General features: G+C 51.0%; 3 protein-coding genes across 5 annotated transcripts; 2 read left to right on the forward strand and 1 right to left on the reverse strand.

Annotated features, from left to right (window-relative positions):
- Window positions 1-898: 898 nt before the first annotated feature.
- On the forward strand, window positions 899-2632 carry DNAAF19 (dynein axonemal assembly factor 19; the record flags this gene model as incomplete). Of its 2 annotated transcripts, XM_080922933.1 has the most annotated exons (3): window positions 899-1041; window positions 1430-1562; window positions 2195-2632. In XM_080922933.1, 3 exons carry the CDS (start codon window positions 899-901, stop codon window positions 2630-2632), a joined length of 714 nt encoding a protein of 237 aa, XP_080779059.1. The 2 variants fall into 2 exon arrangements, with proteins under 2 accessions (XP_080779059.1, XP_080779060.1); XM_080922934.1 differs by lacking the exon at window positions 899-1041 and having other exon boundaries at window positions 1540-1562; window positions 2146-2632.
- A 1060-nt stretch (window positions 2633-3692) lies between these two features.
- On the forward strand, window positions 3693-4949 carry FAM187A (family with sequence similarity 187 member A; the record flags this gene model as incomplete). Its single annotated transcript, XM_080922457.1, has 1 exon — window positions 3693-4949. One exon carries the CDS (start codon window positions 3693-3695, stop codon window positions 4947-4949), a length of 1257 nt encoding a protein of 418 aa, XP_080778583.1.
- Window positions 4950-6612: 1663 nt separating this feature from the next.
- GFAP (glial fibrillary acidic protein) lies at window positions 6613-14321 on the reverse strand (the record flags this gene model as incomplete). Of its 2 annotated transcripts, XM_080923844.1 has the most annotated exons (10): window positions 6613-7024; window positions 7723-7808; window positions 9065-9184; window positions 9520-9563; window positions 10228-10448; window positions 10659-10784; window positions 11579-11740; window positions 12687-12782; window positions 12965-13025; window positions 13867-14321. In XM_080923844.1, 10 exons carry the CDS (start codon window positions 14319-14321, stop codon window positions 6983-6985), a joined length of 1413 nt encoding a protein of 470 aa, XP_080779970.1. In that variant the 3' UTR covers window positions 6613-6982. The 2 variants fall into 2 exon arrangements, with proteins under 2 accessions (XP_080779970.1, XP_080779971.1); XM_080923845.1 differs by lacking the exon at window positions 9065-9184.
- Window positions 14322-16169: the final 1848 nt, after the last annotated feature.

Here is a 16169-nt window from a genome sequence, read left to right on the forward strand (position 1 = left end):
CTTATTATCATGAGTGAATTATGGTACCTAGCTCCGGCTCACCAGGATTCTGACGCGGAAAGAGATAAGTAAATGTCAGAACCCAGACAGGCACACACAGATTCCTGTGAAAACAGCCCCATCGGACACATACCAATAGGCAGGGCCTGAGTCCTAGGACTGGAGATAACACCTACACACCACACATTTGCCTGCAGCCCTCCCCTGGTCAGGGATTTGGGGATGGAGGCCACTGAGCTTTTCTCCTTCTGACACTTCTCAGCTTCCTGCTTCGTCATTGCTTTTGGTTTAGGTGATATTTTTTTCTCTATTAAAAACATTTAGTGAAGTGTGAAATTTTGTCCCTGAGCTACAGTAGATAATAAAAGAAGCATCCCTCTCTCTCTCCTCCCACCCCTCCCCTCCCTTCCCCCCTCTCTCTCTCCCCCTCTCCCTCTCTCCCTGTTCCTTTATGGTAATAACCTGATATAGAGAAATCCTATGTGAGAGAATGATCAGAAATCTGAACTCCAAATTGCCTCCTCCCCAAATTAATAGAGGTGTGTGTGTTGTGGTTTTGTGTTTTGTTGGCGATCAAATCTAAGGCATTCACAAGGCAAAGTCCTACAGCTAAGCTAGCCCTTAGTATCTAAAATACTGTTAGAAACAGAGAACAAAGTCAAGACTTCAAACTGGAAACCTTTCTGTTCTGTTTTTAATGAGAAGCACTGAATACATTTTCACCACACAGTTCCATTTCACCTGTAAAGAAGGAACGTAGATTTGTAACACTCCAGGATAAGTATCAGACTGCCTTGGGTCATTTCACATTCTGGCAAAGAATTCCAGAGCATCATCTTTATCCTGATTACTGAACCTCCACTGACATGCATTCTTCTTGCCTTCCGAGGTCTTAGCCATGGAGAAGAACGATGTCATCAACTTCAAGGCTCTGGAGAAAGAGCTGCAGGCTGCCCTCGCTGCTGACGAAAAGTACAAAAGGGAGAACGCAGCCAAGTTTCGGGCTGTTGAGCAAAGAGTGCCTTCCTATGAGGAGTTCAGGTTGGCTTGCAGCTAGTTTTCTCAGGCCCTCCTGTCATGGTGGGCTACAGACTTTAAATGCAAGCCGTCTAGATTCAGATCATTCTGGGCTTCTGTCATGCCCCCACCCTCTGCTACCTGATGATCTTACCCAAGCTCCTTTACCTGTCTGAGACTCAATTCTGTCTGCAAAAGAGAGGAACAGTTGCTATCATTACATGAGTAGTTACTGCACACAAAATGCTGAGTACAGTAGCTAACCCACTTAAAGTTCGGGAGGGCTCTGAGCTAACTAGGCTGCTGCTGTTGTGGTAGTTGCCCTATTTCCTGTCAACAAGTCCAGTCAAATAGCTGCCCCACGCACAGAAAATCACTAAGCTCATTCCTCAATCTCTTATCTTTGACCCAGAGGTATTGTTCTTGCATCACACCTGAAACCTCTGGAACGAAAGGACAAAATGGAAAGAAAGAGATTTGTGCCCTGGAACTGTCACACTACTCGGGATAAAACTTCTCAAGATGTGGTCCCTGAAATGCCCCAGGTAGGTGTGGACCAGCCTCTTTAGCCCAGCAGGATTTCTCTGTTAAAACTATGACCCTGTATTCTTACAGCACATACCTCTTCCTTATGTCTCATGAAAGCCAACAGAAACAGACACACAGACACACACACCCCCAATCCCAGAACAGCAATCAGATGGTCGGACTAAGTTGAGACATGCTCAATAGTCCTTTTATGCTCCTTGCCAGGTCAGGTGGTAGACAGTATAGTGACCATGGGGCAGTACTGGAGAGGGACCCAGCCTGTCAGACCTTTGACACTTACTTGGTTTCTTTTTCTCTTCCAGAGATTTATGGTACACTGTTTTACTTTTCTCAGAGCAAGTTCTGACTCACTCTAGAAGGCCAAGAGCTATGTTTCCTTTCTCAGGAGAAAACCCCAGTACAAAGGAGACCTTCAGATCCTAGCCTGGATTCCTTTGGCCCACCCTCCCTCTTTCCCCCTCCTTCCCCAGCTCCCTCATCTGACAATGAGGCCGTAGAGACCAGCCCTCCCTGAGCTCAGAGAACAGTTGCAAAGCTAACATGAAAACTCATAACCCACCCCTACCTGCCCCATCACAGTTGTAGAATGGCAGGAAGAGCTCTGAACCTGTTTCCCTTTGAAATGCAGGAGGAATCACCCTTCTGGCCTACCAACTCTGCAGAATTTCACCGTGATTGGCGACGACACTTAAGAAGCGGGCTAGAGCGCTACCAAGCCCTGCTTCAGCTTGGGGGGCCCAAGCTGGGCCACCTCTTCCAGACGGACGTGGGCTTCGGACTTCTCGGGGAGCTGCTGGTGGCATTGGCTGAGCATGTGAAGCTGAGTGACCGGGCGGCCGTGCTAGGGATTCTGCATAGCCTAGCGAACACTGGGCGATTCGCCTTGAACCTGAGCCTGCTGAGCCACGCAGAGCAAGAGAGCTGCCAGCGCTTGTTTCAGAAATTGCAGGCCATGGGCACCAGCAGGCCAACACAGGAGGGCCTCAGCATGGAGGGGCCTTCTACTGGGCTACAGGGAGAAGAAGGGCTCCTACAGGAGCTGCTAGGACTGTATGGGGTCCATTGATAGGACTGGCTGCCCTCAGCATTCCCCAGCGGTCTCAGAAGGCATTTTATGTGTATGAGTGTTTTTTTTTTTCTTCATGTAAGTCCACCATGTGAGGAGGTCAGAACTGGGTGTTAGAGCCTTTGGAAGTGTAATTACAAATGGTTGTGAGCTGTCATGTGGGTACTGAAATCAAACCCAGGTCCCCTGGAAGAGGAGCCAGTGCTCTTAACTGCTAAGCCATCTCTCCAGCCCCCTTGGAAGGAATTCTGTGGTGTTTACCTTGCATTTTCTGCAGAGTTGTTGAAAGAGCGGTTGTGAGAAACCCACAGCACTTCCCTTTTCAAGTAGTGGGCTTTCCCACTTCCCCAACCCATAATTTGATCTGTGTGGCTCCCTAGGACAGCCAAAGGCTCAACTGGCTGAGAGTTGAGTGTTTTGCTACCTACCCCTCAAGCCTGCCAAGCCCCTAGTGACAGATAAGCACTGATCATAGCCCCTAAGCAGAATATTTATAACCCAGAGCCAGTGAATGAACAGCTAATCAACAAAGAGCAAATGCTCCTTCATTTGAGATGCAGAATTTCCCCTCAGGGACCTAATTCTTCCACAGATTGAGCCTGGGAAATCCCTAAGCCTTTGACTCAGGTCTGGCTAGCATCCCAGATGACCAGGTGTACAAGAGTGGGTTTCTATTATCTCTCCGATTGATGAAAGGATGTTCTCTTAGGCAGGCAGGGCAGAGGACGCTTTCAGCTCATTCTAGATTCCCTTGGCCCATTTTTGGGTATGTGCCAGTGTTCTAGAACGTTGAGAGTGTTAAGTTCTAGAATGATTTTCTGTCAAGATCGGTCCTGGAGCATTAGCATAGCATCTTGTACTTCATCTGGGAATAAATTACCTCACCGTTGGCTCTCTCTGCAGTTTATTCTTTTCCTGCCTGTTTTTTTTTTCTTTTTCTTTTTCTTTTTCTTTTTCTTTTTCTATCTAGTGGCCTCTCAGCAATGATTTTTATAACACCATAGGTCTTTGGTGCCTCGATTTTTCCCCTGGCTCCCTCAAGACTCTCCTTCCTACAAGCATGAGGTTGGCCCACACCACAGTGCTCCTGTGGGCCTGGGGCAGTCTCCAGGCCTTTGAAATTGTGGAGAAGGAGAACATTTTTCAAAGGACCCCTTGCCCTGCTATTCTGATGTTTGATAATGCTGCCTATCTGGCTGACATGAGCTTTGAGCTTCCCTGTCACTGCAAACCTGAGGAAATTTCTGCTGTGGTCTGGTATTACCAAAAGTACCTGGGGAGCAGTCACACCACAGTGCTTACAGACTTCGATGGGCGGTTGCTCACAGAGGCTGCTCATATTAGGGAAGGTAGCAGTATGCTGGCACGCTTCAGCATCCGTATGTTCAGCCTGGTGGTTTTCCGGGCCCAGCCAGAGGACTCAGGCCTATATTTTTGTGGCAGTCGCCTTGGGGACTATTTTTATGCCTATGATGTGGACATCCAGAGCAGTAAAGGAATGGTGGCCAGTTTCAAGGACATGGGCCAGGAGCCATTGCCAGATGTGTACTATGGGAACCTCCACGTCTTTACTACCTTCTGGGAGTGGACCCCCTGTGACCGCTGCGGGGTGCGTGGGGAACAGTGGCGCTTTGGACTCTGCTACCTGGAGAACCCTGACCTTTCACCTCGATACATTAAGACTATGCCCAATGTAGTGTCCTGTGGCTCTCAAGCTGTACAATGGAAACAGTATAAAAAAGCTAAATATCACACGCCCGAGTTGCAGATTCAGAGCTGCCAACGACCCTGCAAGAAGAAGAAGTTCAGGGAGGGTGTGGTGGCAATCTACAGCTATGTGTCCAAACTGGGTGGCCGGCCCTGGGTGCCTCAGGTTCCCATTCAGTTCCATGAGCAGAAACTAGGTCACGGCCTCATCATCTCCTGTCCCGGAGCCCGACCAGAGCATGCGGTGGCCTGGGATAAGGACAGTAAGCCCCTCTACCGCACCCAGTACCTAAAAGGTGTGAACAGATCCATGAGAGTTTTTATCGACCACGGCAACCATCTCCACATCCGCTTCGCCCAGCTGAGTGACCGCGGCATCTATTACTGCTGGCTGCAAGGGTTGAAGATCGCTGGCTTCCGGTTGGGCGTAACAGCTCGAGGGCGCTACCCTGCCTCACTCTCGGACCCCGAGACACGCACAGCCGTGGAATTCACCCTGTTGGGCTATCTGTTCATCACTGCTATCTTCGTTGCCATTCACCTCTGTCGGTGCTGTTGCCAATCTCGCTGTTGTCCCAATTTCTCCCCCCAAACCCTTCTTGACCTGTGATGACCAGTCATGTTACAATATGTTTGTTAAATGATACCAGAGGCTTCTAGTGGGCACCTTGGGGCTGGAACAAGTGACAGGGTGATGAACGAGTCTATTACAGCCTGCCTCCCAGTTTCAGTTAGCTTGGGTCTAACCTGGGAAGTGGAAAGAGCCTGGGGCAGGCCAGAGATTGGATGGAGTCAGGAGGGAAGTGACCAGGTACAGGAGTCTTCTCAGCTCACTCGGGTCACAGGAGGAAGTGAACTGATCACCTGTAAGTGCTGTTGACACTAGGGGTGCTTTGACTCTGAAGACTACCACGGGGTCCTGGTTGAACAGGATGAGGGTGGGGTGGAGAAGAACGGAAAGTGGAGGGAGCCAGCCTGTGTTGTCCCCTGCTTCCAATTGTTCTGAGACTAGCAGAGTGGCAGAGATAGAGATGAAGAAAGTATGGCACAGTTGAATGATGACACCCGGGATGGGGGACCGGGGATGAGAAGAATTGGAGCAAAGGCCCGGGCACCTGGCCTCCTCGGGAGGTGGGTTTAACAGGCAGCTGCTGCTATGGAGGTTTAGGCTCTCGCGACATTCTGTGACAATGAGCAAGTTGGGCCTCGTCTGTCTTCACCCCACCTTCTGAACAAATCAGACCCACTCTGTGGAAGCCTACGGCGCATGCCTTTATTTCTGCCCAGTGAGTAAAGGTGACAGTACTACTCTGAAGGTTAGCAGAGCAGAGGTGGCAAGGAGTGGGGGGGGGGGACAATGTCCTGGGAAGGGGGAGGAACCTTAGAGGAGAGGAAAAGACAACTGAGCGGATACTTTCAGCTCGATTTTTCCCACCTGCCCACCAATCAGCTTCAGAGAGGGTGCTCTAATATGGAGGCACTTGCCACCAGGCTGCTTGAACACAACACACGTCAGTTTCCCAAACTCTCACAAAGGCTGATGCCTATGATCTAGGTGATATTCTGTATATGCATAAGAAAGGGACCAGGCCCTTGGCTTGGAGAACAACAGTAATTGTGGGAATGGAGAGCCTTGGAAAGATGGTTGTGGATTCTCCCGGGTTGGGACGCAGCAGTCGTAGGGTAATGACTGAGGTCTGAGCAGCCAGGAATAGACCGTCATGACAGAGACTCGGTCGGCTGCTGCCCAGTGGACAGAAGTCCCTCTCCCATTTCAGTGTCTTGGAAAGAACGGGTCATTTCCTTGATTCCCAGGACTCAGAGCCAAGTGTAACTGGTTGGTTGCCTACAACTTCCAATTCCAACATCCAAATGATCTCCACTGGTGCCTCCGAGACTGGTACCCCTGCAGCCTGAGCAGGGAGGCTTCCTGGGCTCCACCTCTCTGCATCCATACTTGGGGGACCGAGAGCCCTCCTCTACACCCTCCAATACACCTCCCCTCTCCACTTATGCCATAGAGCCTGCCAAGTGCTGAGATCCAAGTTTCCACTTGCCCGTGGGCTGTCAACCTGCAGAACTGCTCTGTGGGGTTGACACACTTGGGTCATCTCTCTTCAGGGCACTTCAGGACTGTCTTAGTGGCCATTCCAGGTAGCAGGTCTGCTCTACCCACTCCTAGATCATCAGGATTATTCCAGATACACAGGCCTCTGGCTAGAGATACTGTGCCTCAGGGACTCCCTTTCTGTCTGAATTTTTGTCTTGCTCCAGCAGCCTGTGGAAACTCAAAAGTCCAGTTCCCAGAGACCTCTAGCTCTGGCAACAGTTTCCATAACAACAGGGATGAAGAAAGTGATTTGTTAAGTTTCCCTGCCCATCTTTCCTCTTCCTTCCAATTCCAACCCTGCTGGGGCCTTCCCCTCCTGACTGCCCTTTGGGGTGAGTATCCTGTTAGTTGGAGGTGCAGGGTATGTGCCATCCATGAGGCTCAGCACTGACTGAGCCTTGGGCAGCAGACAGGCAGAAAAACAGAAGGAAGGGGGGCGCTGGTGTGGGGATTTGGGCCTGGCAAACAGGACTATCTGAGGAGGAGCTTTGGACCCTCACACTGTATGGCAAGGGCCGCCAGGTGGGCACACCTCACATCACATCCTTGTGCTCCTGCTTCGACTCCTTAATGACCTGCAGGGACAGGGAAGGTGCACAGCGCAGTTAGGGGCTCATGTAATCCCAGATCCAGTTTGCTAGGCTGTGCCTCCTGAGCCAAGCCCCCGACTGCCCTGGATCTGTCTTCCCTGGATTATCACTGTGATTGCATCGTGCTGTGGTCAAATTGGGGCATGAAATGCCAGTTGTAAGGGTAGTGAGATGGCTCAGTGATTAGAGCACCTGCTGCTCTTCCAGAGGTCCTGAGTTCAATTCCCAGCAACCACATGGTGGCTTGTAACCATTTATGAGAGGATCTGATGCCCTCTTTTGGCCTGCAGATGTATATGCAGCAAAACACATTAAATTAAGAAAGAAAAAAAAAGGCCACTTGTAGAGCACTATGGCATAAGAGTAACCATTGCTGCTAGCATGCCAACAAATAAAGATGACCATTCTATGTCTGTCCCCTCTTCCACTTGCTCTATGTAAAGTTCTTTTGAGTAAAATATGAAAGCCTCTCCCCTTCCCACAAGGGTCCCACTTAGAACTGGTACACAGGTTACCCTCAGCATACCACCCGTGAAAGAGTTGGGAAAGGAGAATTATATTCAAGGTCCGTCCCTTCTGCCAGAACTCTCCTGGCTGTTAATAAGGACCTTCAGTGAGCTAGTACTAGGCTTTCTCCAGTACAGCCTCAAAAAGTCCCCAGGGCGACTGGAACCTTTCCTCACCTCACCATCCCGCATCTCCACCGTCTTTACCACAATGTTCCTCTTGACGTGGCCTTCTGACAGGGATTTGGTGTCCAGGCTGGTTTCTGCAGGTACGAGGAGAGGAGGCCTCCGTGGGCTCTTGGGATACTAGACATCCTGCCTTGCACCCAACTTCCCCATAATGCACCCAGGATCATGAATACAGGGCTGGGCAGCGAAAAGCATGGCTTTTCCGAAGAGGCTGGAGACTCCCATCTGCCCCCCAGTGCTGGGCACATCCTGCTGCCGTCCTGTAGCCATTGTCTTCAGTTCTGGCACCTGGCTGACCGACCACCAAGGGCTGTACCAAGGCAGGAGCCTCGGTTTCCTCTCCTACTTCCCTGGGACATGTTGAGGTGTCAACTCACTAATGTGTGGTATACCACGTGGTGCAGATTAGTGATTAATACACATGGGACTGTTCCACATTCCTATTTCCCTCTGTCACTTATCTGGACTCTTGTGACCCTTGACTGCCTAGCATTTGGCACTCTTACCTTTCCCTGGTCAGCATGATTAGCTCTCTAATGCTCAATTACACTCTGCAATATGCATGGCCAATATTCCTAAATGGAATTTTCTCCTGTATCTAAGAATCATTTAAGGGCCACATACCGGTAAAATGTAATTTGATCCAACCCCCTTAGAGAGAAAAATACAACGTGTCGCACTTGCTAATATTTAAAATGAAGAGCAAGGGAACACAAAGCTTTATTCACTACAAGAGCAGCTGTCCAGAGGGAACTAACCCTCTGGGCTGAATCAGCACTGAGTGAAGCAACAGAACTCTGGGGACACATGAATCAAACACAGAGCCTGCCCACAGGCACTGCAAGACCCAAGGGGACCACCTAGTGACAGAAATATAGTGAGGCAGATGCATTTGCTCAAAAGGTTCAGAGCATCTCCTTTGAGCTCCCAAGGACATGCTGTCTTTAACATGGGCTAGCTCTGTTAGTATAACTTAACCTTTAGCACAGGCTAGCTCTGTTAGTATAACTTAACCTTTAGCACAGGCTAGCTCTGTTAGTATAACTTAACCTTTAGCACAGGCTAGCTCTGTTAGTATAATTTAACCTTTAGCACAGGCTAGCTCTGTTAGTATAACTTAACCTTTAGCACAGGCTAGCTCTGTTAGAATAACCTAACCTTTAGCACAGGCTAGCTCTAGCAGTATAACCTAGTTACACAGAGCCAGGACCTAGGGTGGGCACTGAAGTTTCTGGACAAAGGACATGATACAGTTCCTTAGAGGAGGTCTGAGAGGAAGAAGGCAAGCTGGAAAACATGCATGACTGAAATGCACGCGTCTCTCTCTAACGGAGAGCTGGCAGGACTCCATTTACAATCTGGCCAGCCTGTATTGGTATAACTTGTATTGTGAGCCTTTTGAGATGTCTCGTGACTTTGTGGCCTTCCCCTTCTTTGGTACTTTTGCCCCCTGTAGTGTTAGGGGGGGAAAAAAGAACAAGAACACAAAACACTCAGAAAGGCAGAGCTTGTTCAGGGCTTGCAGACCTGGCATTGTTTGAGACCTTGCTGGGTTTTGCAGGGATACAGTTAGGGGGTGGGGACACAGGGCAGAGAGAGACAGGGACCAGCTACAAGCCCCAGAATTCTGTGCTCTGTCTAGGATCTTGGTGGAGGGTCATGAAGGTTCTCAAGGAGAACGTGGATCTCTTTGCCCCCCACCCCAGTTCACAAGAGCAGTCCACAGGCCTGGGGGAGGAGGAGGGGATTCATTACCCTTTCCCACAAGGCCCCCACTATACTGACCTCGGATCTGGAGGTTGGAGAAAGTCTGTACAGGGATAGTGATGCTGAAAGAAGAGGGATAAAGATGATAAGGCTGACCTAGGACTTCCCTGGACTGGGACTGGTCATGAAAATCTCAAGGCCCTTTTCCAGGTCAGATAGTCTCTCTCTCTCCCTCTCTCTCCCTCTCTCCTCTCTTGTTCCTCCCCCTCCCCCCTCTTCCGCCAGCTCTTTCAGACAGAGTCTTTCTATGAGGCATTGGCTGGCCTAAAATTCAATATATACACCAGGTTAGCCTCCAACTCATAGACATTTGCCTGCCTCTTCCTCTCAAGTACTGGGACTACAGCATGCACCATAATGACTGATACACACACACACACACACACACACACACACACACACACACACACACAATGGCAGATGTGGGTGTTGAATCCCCTGGAACTGGAGTACTACTACAAGCCATTGCAAACCATAAGATGCATGTTGAAACTCAGACCCCTAACTATCTCTCTCCAGCCCCCAGCTTGTGGTGAGCTGCTTAGTCTGAGGAATAACTCAAGTCCTCAGTCCTGAGAATTAACAGTGGTTGGACCCATCTATTCTTCAGCCATTTCTTGAAAACCTCTTGTGCGTAGGCTGAACACTCTGGTGGGAAGGGATACAAAGGCTAACTCAGGAGTACTGAAAGGAACAAGAGGAGTTCTGGGGCTGGGGTGAGCTCACCGGTTTTCTTCGCCTTCCAGCAATTTCCTGTAGGTGGCGATCTCAATGTCCAAGGCTAGTTTAACGTTGAGTAGATCCTGGTACTCCTGCAGGTGGCGGGCCATCTCCTCCTTGAGGCTTTGACCCTCCTCCTCCAACCGAGTGAGTGCCTCCTGGTAGCTCGCCGACTCCCGCGCATGGCGCTCCTCCTGTTCGCGCATCTGCCTCTCCAGGGACTCATTCTGCGGGATGAAACGGACTGATTGCTTGGCCGGGAGATTCAGAGAAGCTTCGAGGCGCCGACCCCTGATCCCCCATTCTACCACCAACTTTTCAGATCCTTTTTGTCTTCGCCTATGTCACCAGGCTCCATCACCTCTAAGAAGTCCTCTTCCAGAAACTTCTTAGGTGGCAGCTGCCCCACCCAACCAGTGCTCCCTGTGTGTGCTCACCGTGCCGCGTAAGGACTCCAGGTCGCAGGTCAAGGCCTGCAGTTGGCGGCGATAGTCATTAGCCTCGTGCTTGGCCTGGCGGAGCAGCTCTGCGTTGCGGGAAGCAGCGTCTGTGAGGTCTGCAAACTAAACCGAGAGAGGACCTCGGTTGAGGGAAGGTGGCCTGGAGCCTCCCAAGGGCGGAAGGCACAGACCAGGAAGCTGCCTGGGCTGGGAAATATACACGATCTCTGGAAAACCAGGAAAACGGTCGATCTCAGGGCTCCCTCCGGAGGAGCAACTGTAGCCCAAGGACTTCTCAGGCCTTTATCTTGTCCAGACTGTCCCTACATGTGAGGTTCAGCAACTCACACTGGGCTTGGTGCCCTGGGCCAGCAACATCTCTGGTCTCTGTGCTTTTCTGTCTCAGACCTCCTCACAGAACCTGTTCTCCACCCGAGATGCCCTTCCCTCTTCTCCTGAGTATCTAGGCTGCCTGTCTAGCGCAAGTCCCATCCCCTCATCTTCCCTGCCTCCTACAGTCTATATATACTGTATAAACTCTGGCTTTGTCTGGACCAAAGCACTTGGCCCACAGTAGATGTTCAGTAACGCAGGACATAGACTGGCAGCAGCATCAAAAAGGCAGGCTCTCTAATGAGATGGGCTAGGATAGGAAACGTTATCCCTTTATCACTTAGGAGCTGCGTGACACTGGGCAAGTTGTGAGCCTTTTGGCTATTAACTACTATTGCTATTAAAATAATAGCAGTAACAAAGAGTAGTTTGGGAAGTTGTAATGCCTGCGTGGTCCTAGGCGAGTCTTCTCTCTCTGGACAGGACTGGTCACCTAGATAGGTTATCCTTCCCTAGCTTCCTTCCCTTGTTCTCCAGTATGGCGCAGGAAGGCTTCCTGGAAGAGGCAGCTGACCCACAGGTACCTTGGACCGATACCACTCCTCTGTCTCTTGCATGTTACTGGTGGTCACTGCCTCGTATTGAGTGCGAATCTCTCTCAGGGCCGCTGTGAGGTCTGGCTTGGCCACATCCATCTCCACGTGGACCTGCTGTTGGGCCAGCTGCTCCTGTAGCTCTCGAACTTCCTAATAGGATAAAAGAAGGGGTATAGAGGCCCAAGTCTCAGGCTCAGGCTACATACAGTTCAGGCTCTCCCAGACTCATACTCTTGTCTACCCGATATGGCAATGGCTCATGGGCATATGCCAGGCTTAGTGGCAGATGACTTTAATCCCAACAAGTGGGTGAGAACAGGCAGACCTCTATGGTTTTGAGGCCAGCCTGGTCTACAGCGCATGTTCCACGCCAGCCAAAGCTACACAGTGAAGCCCTGTCAAGAAGTAAAACTAAAACGTCTAATGAGCATGTAATAAGAGCTTGAGGGTATCTTCCTGCCAGGACTGGCTAGTCAGGAACCAGGCATGAATATGTCTTTCAGCCAGGCTCTGAGGTCAGAGAACAGATATATGTGCCTGTGTGTGTGCGCGTGCGTGCATGTGTATGTGTGTGTGTGTGTGTGAGACACACGCACAAGTCTACATGAGGCTTTCCTGTAGACCAGGCTGGTCTCAGTTTTTCTGTGTTGCTGAAATTGATCTTAAACACTTTGAACAGTCCACATCTACCTCTCACGGGCTGAAATTCGTGCCACTGTGACAGGCCCTCAGAGGGGTTTTCAGTTGTATGACTTTGGGGTGCGTTTCGACTTCCCTGGGCTTCAATGTCCTCACCATTGTGAAGGAGGTAGTGACAAGGCTCACAGAGCTGATGTGAAGGAGAAACTAAAGACCTGGTTCTTTTTAGAACGTGGTGGCGGAAGGTCTGAATACATTTTTTCAGGGGTAGTAAATACTGGACACACCCCCCTAAGTCTTTCTGTCTTCACTCTTTCTCACATTTATTTTCCTTTCTGACAATTGGTTTTTTTTTTTTTTTTTTTTTTTTTTTGGTTCCCTGTCTGAGCATCTCCGTCTCCGTCTGTCTATCCCTTGCAGTTTCTTGTAAGGCCTCCCTTCCCCTCCCTGGTCTTACTTCCTCATGGATCTTCCTCAAGAACTGGATCTCCTCCTCCAGCGACTCAACCTTCCTCTCCAGATCCATACGAGCCAGGGTGGCTTCATCTGCCTCCTGGAGTGGAGAGAGGGTGTCTTTGACCCCAGAGTCCTCCCCACTAAAATTATCAGCTTTGTCTCCCCCCCCTCCTTGTGGGGATCTTGGAAGCAGCCAACTGCTGCAGAGGACTAAGTTCGGGGGCTGTGTTTGGTGGGCTGCCGTCAGCCTCCCTCCCCCAGTCCGGCTCATCTCTCTACCTGTCTATACGCAGCCAGGTTGTTCTCTGCCTCCAGCCTCAGGTTGGTTTCATCTTGGAGCCTGGGATAGAGGACACAGTATGGGCTTTAGGTTTTCCTGAGGACTCTTGGGTCCCTGTCCTAAAACCTCCAGAGGGAAGGGACTGTCACAAACCAATCTCAGGACTGGTAGAGGCGCAGGAGGAGTAAGCAATGGAGGGCTTGTCTGAGAGAGTGAATGGATAAGAGCTTCCACCTTAACTGAGATGCCTCATGGGGTCGGTGCACCCGCTCTTGCTCCCACAGGCGGTCTACCACCATGTGCTCACTGTCACCAGTGCCCCTTCTGCACCAGAGGGACACGTGTACGCCCACCATCCAGCAAAGCACCACACCCCAGTGTTTGATCCCTGGTTACAACCTGTTAGACAGATTGTATCATGACCTCTACTTTACAAGGACACCGATCAAAATGGCTTAAGCAGGGTCAAAAACAGGTCATAGACAGTCATCTGGGCCTGGCACTCAGGTCTGCCCTCTCTTTCTTGCATTTCCTATATTTCAGAGACCAGAGCCTCTTTGTGGACACAAACCTCTCTGGCCATTCACAGTGCAAAGTGAATGAAAAAAAAAAGCACCTGCAGCCTCATGCTCTGGTTACCCCCCCCCCCACAGCCTCCCTCAGTATGCAGATACCCAGTGTGCACAGCTCCCTTTGGGAATCAAATCCCTGAAGTTTTTAGTCTCTTCCTGGCTATTCTGATCATATTAGGGAACAAAGACAGCTCTCCCTTCCTCAGACATGAAATGCAGCAGCAAAGAAGTTCCCCTTGGGGGATGGCAGTACCCTTCCTTCCAGACACCCCTCTCAGTTCAGTCTCTCTGCTCACTAGCCATTTTTTTTTCCTATTCCCCCCTCTCACTTCTGCCTCAGGGTGCCGAGGTCCTGTGTGAGATTGTCCCTCTCCACCTCCAGCCGGGCACTGTTGGTAGTAAGCTGGTCCAGCCGCAGCCGCAGCTCCCGAAGCTCTGCCTGGTAAACGTCAGCCAGTTTGGTGGGCTCCTTGGCTCGAAGCTGGTTCAGCTCAGCCGCCAGCGCCTTGTTTTGCTGTTCCAGGAAGCGGACTTTCTCGATGTAGCTAGCAAAGCGGTCATTGAGCTCCATCATCTCCGCGCGCTCGCTGGCCCGAGTCTCCTTGAAGCCAGCATTGAGCGCCCCGGCCAGGGAGAAGTCCACCCTGGCAGGGAGTGGAGGAGTCATTCGGGACAGGGAGAAGCGCGGGACGGTACCCAGGTGTCTAGTAGGACCAAGGCCCCTGACCACTGTCTCGGAGGAGGCATAGGAGCGGCGTGCAGAGGTGATGCGTCTCCGCTCCATCCTGCCCTGCCTCTGCTGGCTCCTGGGATGTCAGGCCTTTATGGAGGAACAGGCTGGCTGGGTCTGCCCCTGACTTCCTGGCAGTACCCCATTGAATAGCCTGAGGGGGTGGAGCTGGGACCCAGCCCAGCTATGGGGAGAACTCCTCTCACCCCACTGAGGTCACTGCACCCAGAGTCAAGGCTTTCCTGGGAACGCCAGCCTGGCTTCACCATTAATCAAGAAAACCCCCTTTTCTGGTAAATGGGTCAAGAGAGGGCCGAGGAAACAGCCTAGCCCATAAATTGCTTGCCTGTCAAGCATGAAGACCCAAGTTCTAGCCACAGAATGAGCACAAAAGGCCTGGTTTGACAGTGCATACTGGTGACTGCAGGGCTGGGGAATGAAAATCAGTTGGTTTCCTGGGTCTCACTAATTAGCAAGTTCCAGGTCCCAGGCAGAAATGCCATCTCAGAAGGCCAAGGCAACAGTGCCTGAAGTTGACCTCTGGCCTCAACACATGTACATGCACACACATCCGCATTTGTGTGATAAATACACACGTGTGTGTACACACATGCACGCACACACAGAGACAGAGAGACAAAGAAAGAGACAGCATGCACAGCTGGGTTGGGTAAGCTGCCTCCAGTTCTTAGAGCCTGTAAGCCAGGGCTGCCGCAAGTCTGCACTTCTCTGTAGGCCTGTGAGATGCTAGGAACTTAAGAACCCATTCCCTTCCCCCAGGGTCAGCCTAAATTTCAGTTTTCCATGACCCCTATTCTCAACAGGGCCCTGTCCTCTGAACCCTTCCAACATTATCTTCTCATTCCTAGAATTCAGGAGTGGAGGGCTGGGGTTGGAGCCCTCTCTATGACTCTAGAGTCAACTTGAGCCTCTGGCTGTGTGTTTAGGGGACACATAAGAAGGAATGCATGCAGATCCTAATAGGGTAAGACTTCAGGCTTCATTCCTGAGCCTCTCTTTGGTCTGTTATCTAGCCCAGTGGGCCATTTCTTTCTGGTCCAGTTTTTCTTCGCCCCTCCCAGAGCCTGGCCCCCGATAGCCCCTGGCAGTGGTTATGAATGAGTTAACTGTGCATGCTGGAGTCTTTTTTTCTATAACACCCTATCTTTCTGGCTGCCCCTCATTCTCTCGGGAGATTTACCTCCTTTAAATTCCCATACATTAGGTCTCTGAGGGATATGTAGGTCCAGAAAAACCAAACTCCACCCTTACCAATGGTGGGAAGGAGGCTGATGATGTTTTCAACTTCAGGCCCATCTGTCCCTCCACTCAGGTTCCTTCCAGTCGCCTTAGCCATCTGTGCCCTTGGACTTCTGGAAAACAGACAGCTCTTCTTCTCCCACCCCTGCCCTCCTCTGCTCATGCTTGGGCTTCTGATGTGTACTCCAGGGCAGTTGCTGAATAGAGCCTTGTTCTCTGCCGCCAGTGAGGTAGCCCCATGGGCTGCTTTTATCCCAGGATGCCAGACTGTCAGCCCGGGGTGCAGTACAAGCTCCCAGCTCAATGGACTTCTCGGAAAGCATTGAAGGGGGCCTGGAGTACAGCGGGAAGCAGGCGGCTGAGTGCCTGCCCCTGACCATTAAGTCTATGCCAAGGTGAGTCATTCAGTGGGCACAAGGAGGAGGTTCTGGGGGGTGGCCAGCTCAGCACTGCCAGGTCTCCAGCCTACAGACAAGGCCTGGCTGCTTGCTCTCCCAGCAGGCCAATTAAGACCCCGAGTTCCTGTCATAGCAACATCCCATACTCTATACCAGAGACATGGTATCCGTTTGAGCTTACAACGGGCTGCTTGCTGAGGTTCCTCTCATGAGTCCCACCATAGGGAAGGGAAGAGCCCCTTAG

Source organism: Micromys minutus (genome assembly GCF_963924665.1).
Source record: "Micromys minutus genome assembly, chromosome: 10".
Taxonomy (NCBI): domain Eukaryota; kingdom Metazoa; phylum Chordata; class Mammalia; order Rodentia; family Muridae; genus Micromys; species Micromys minutus.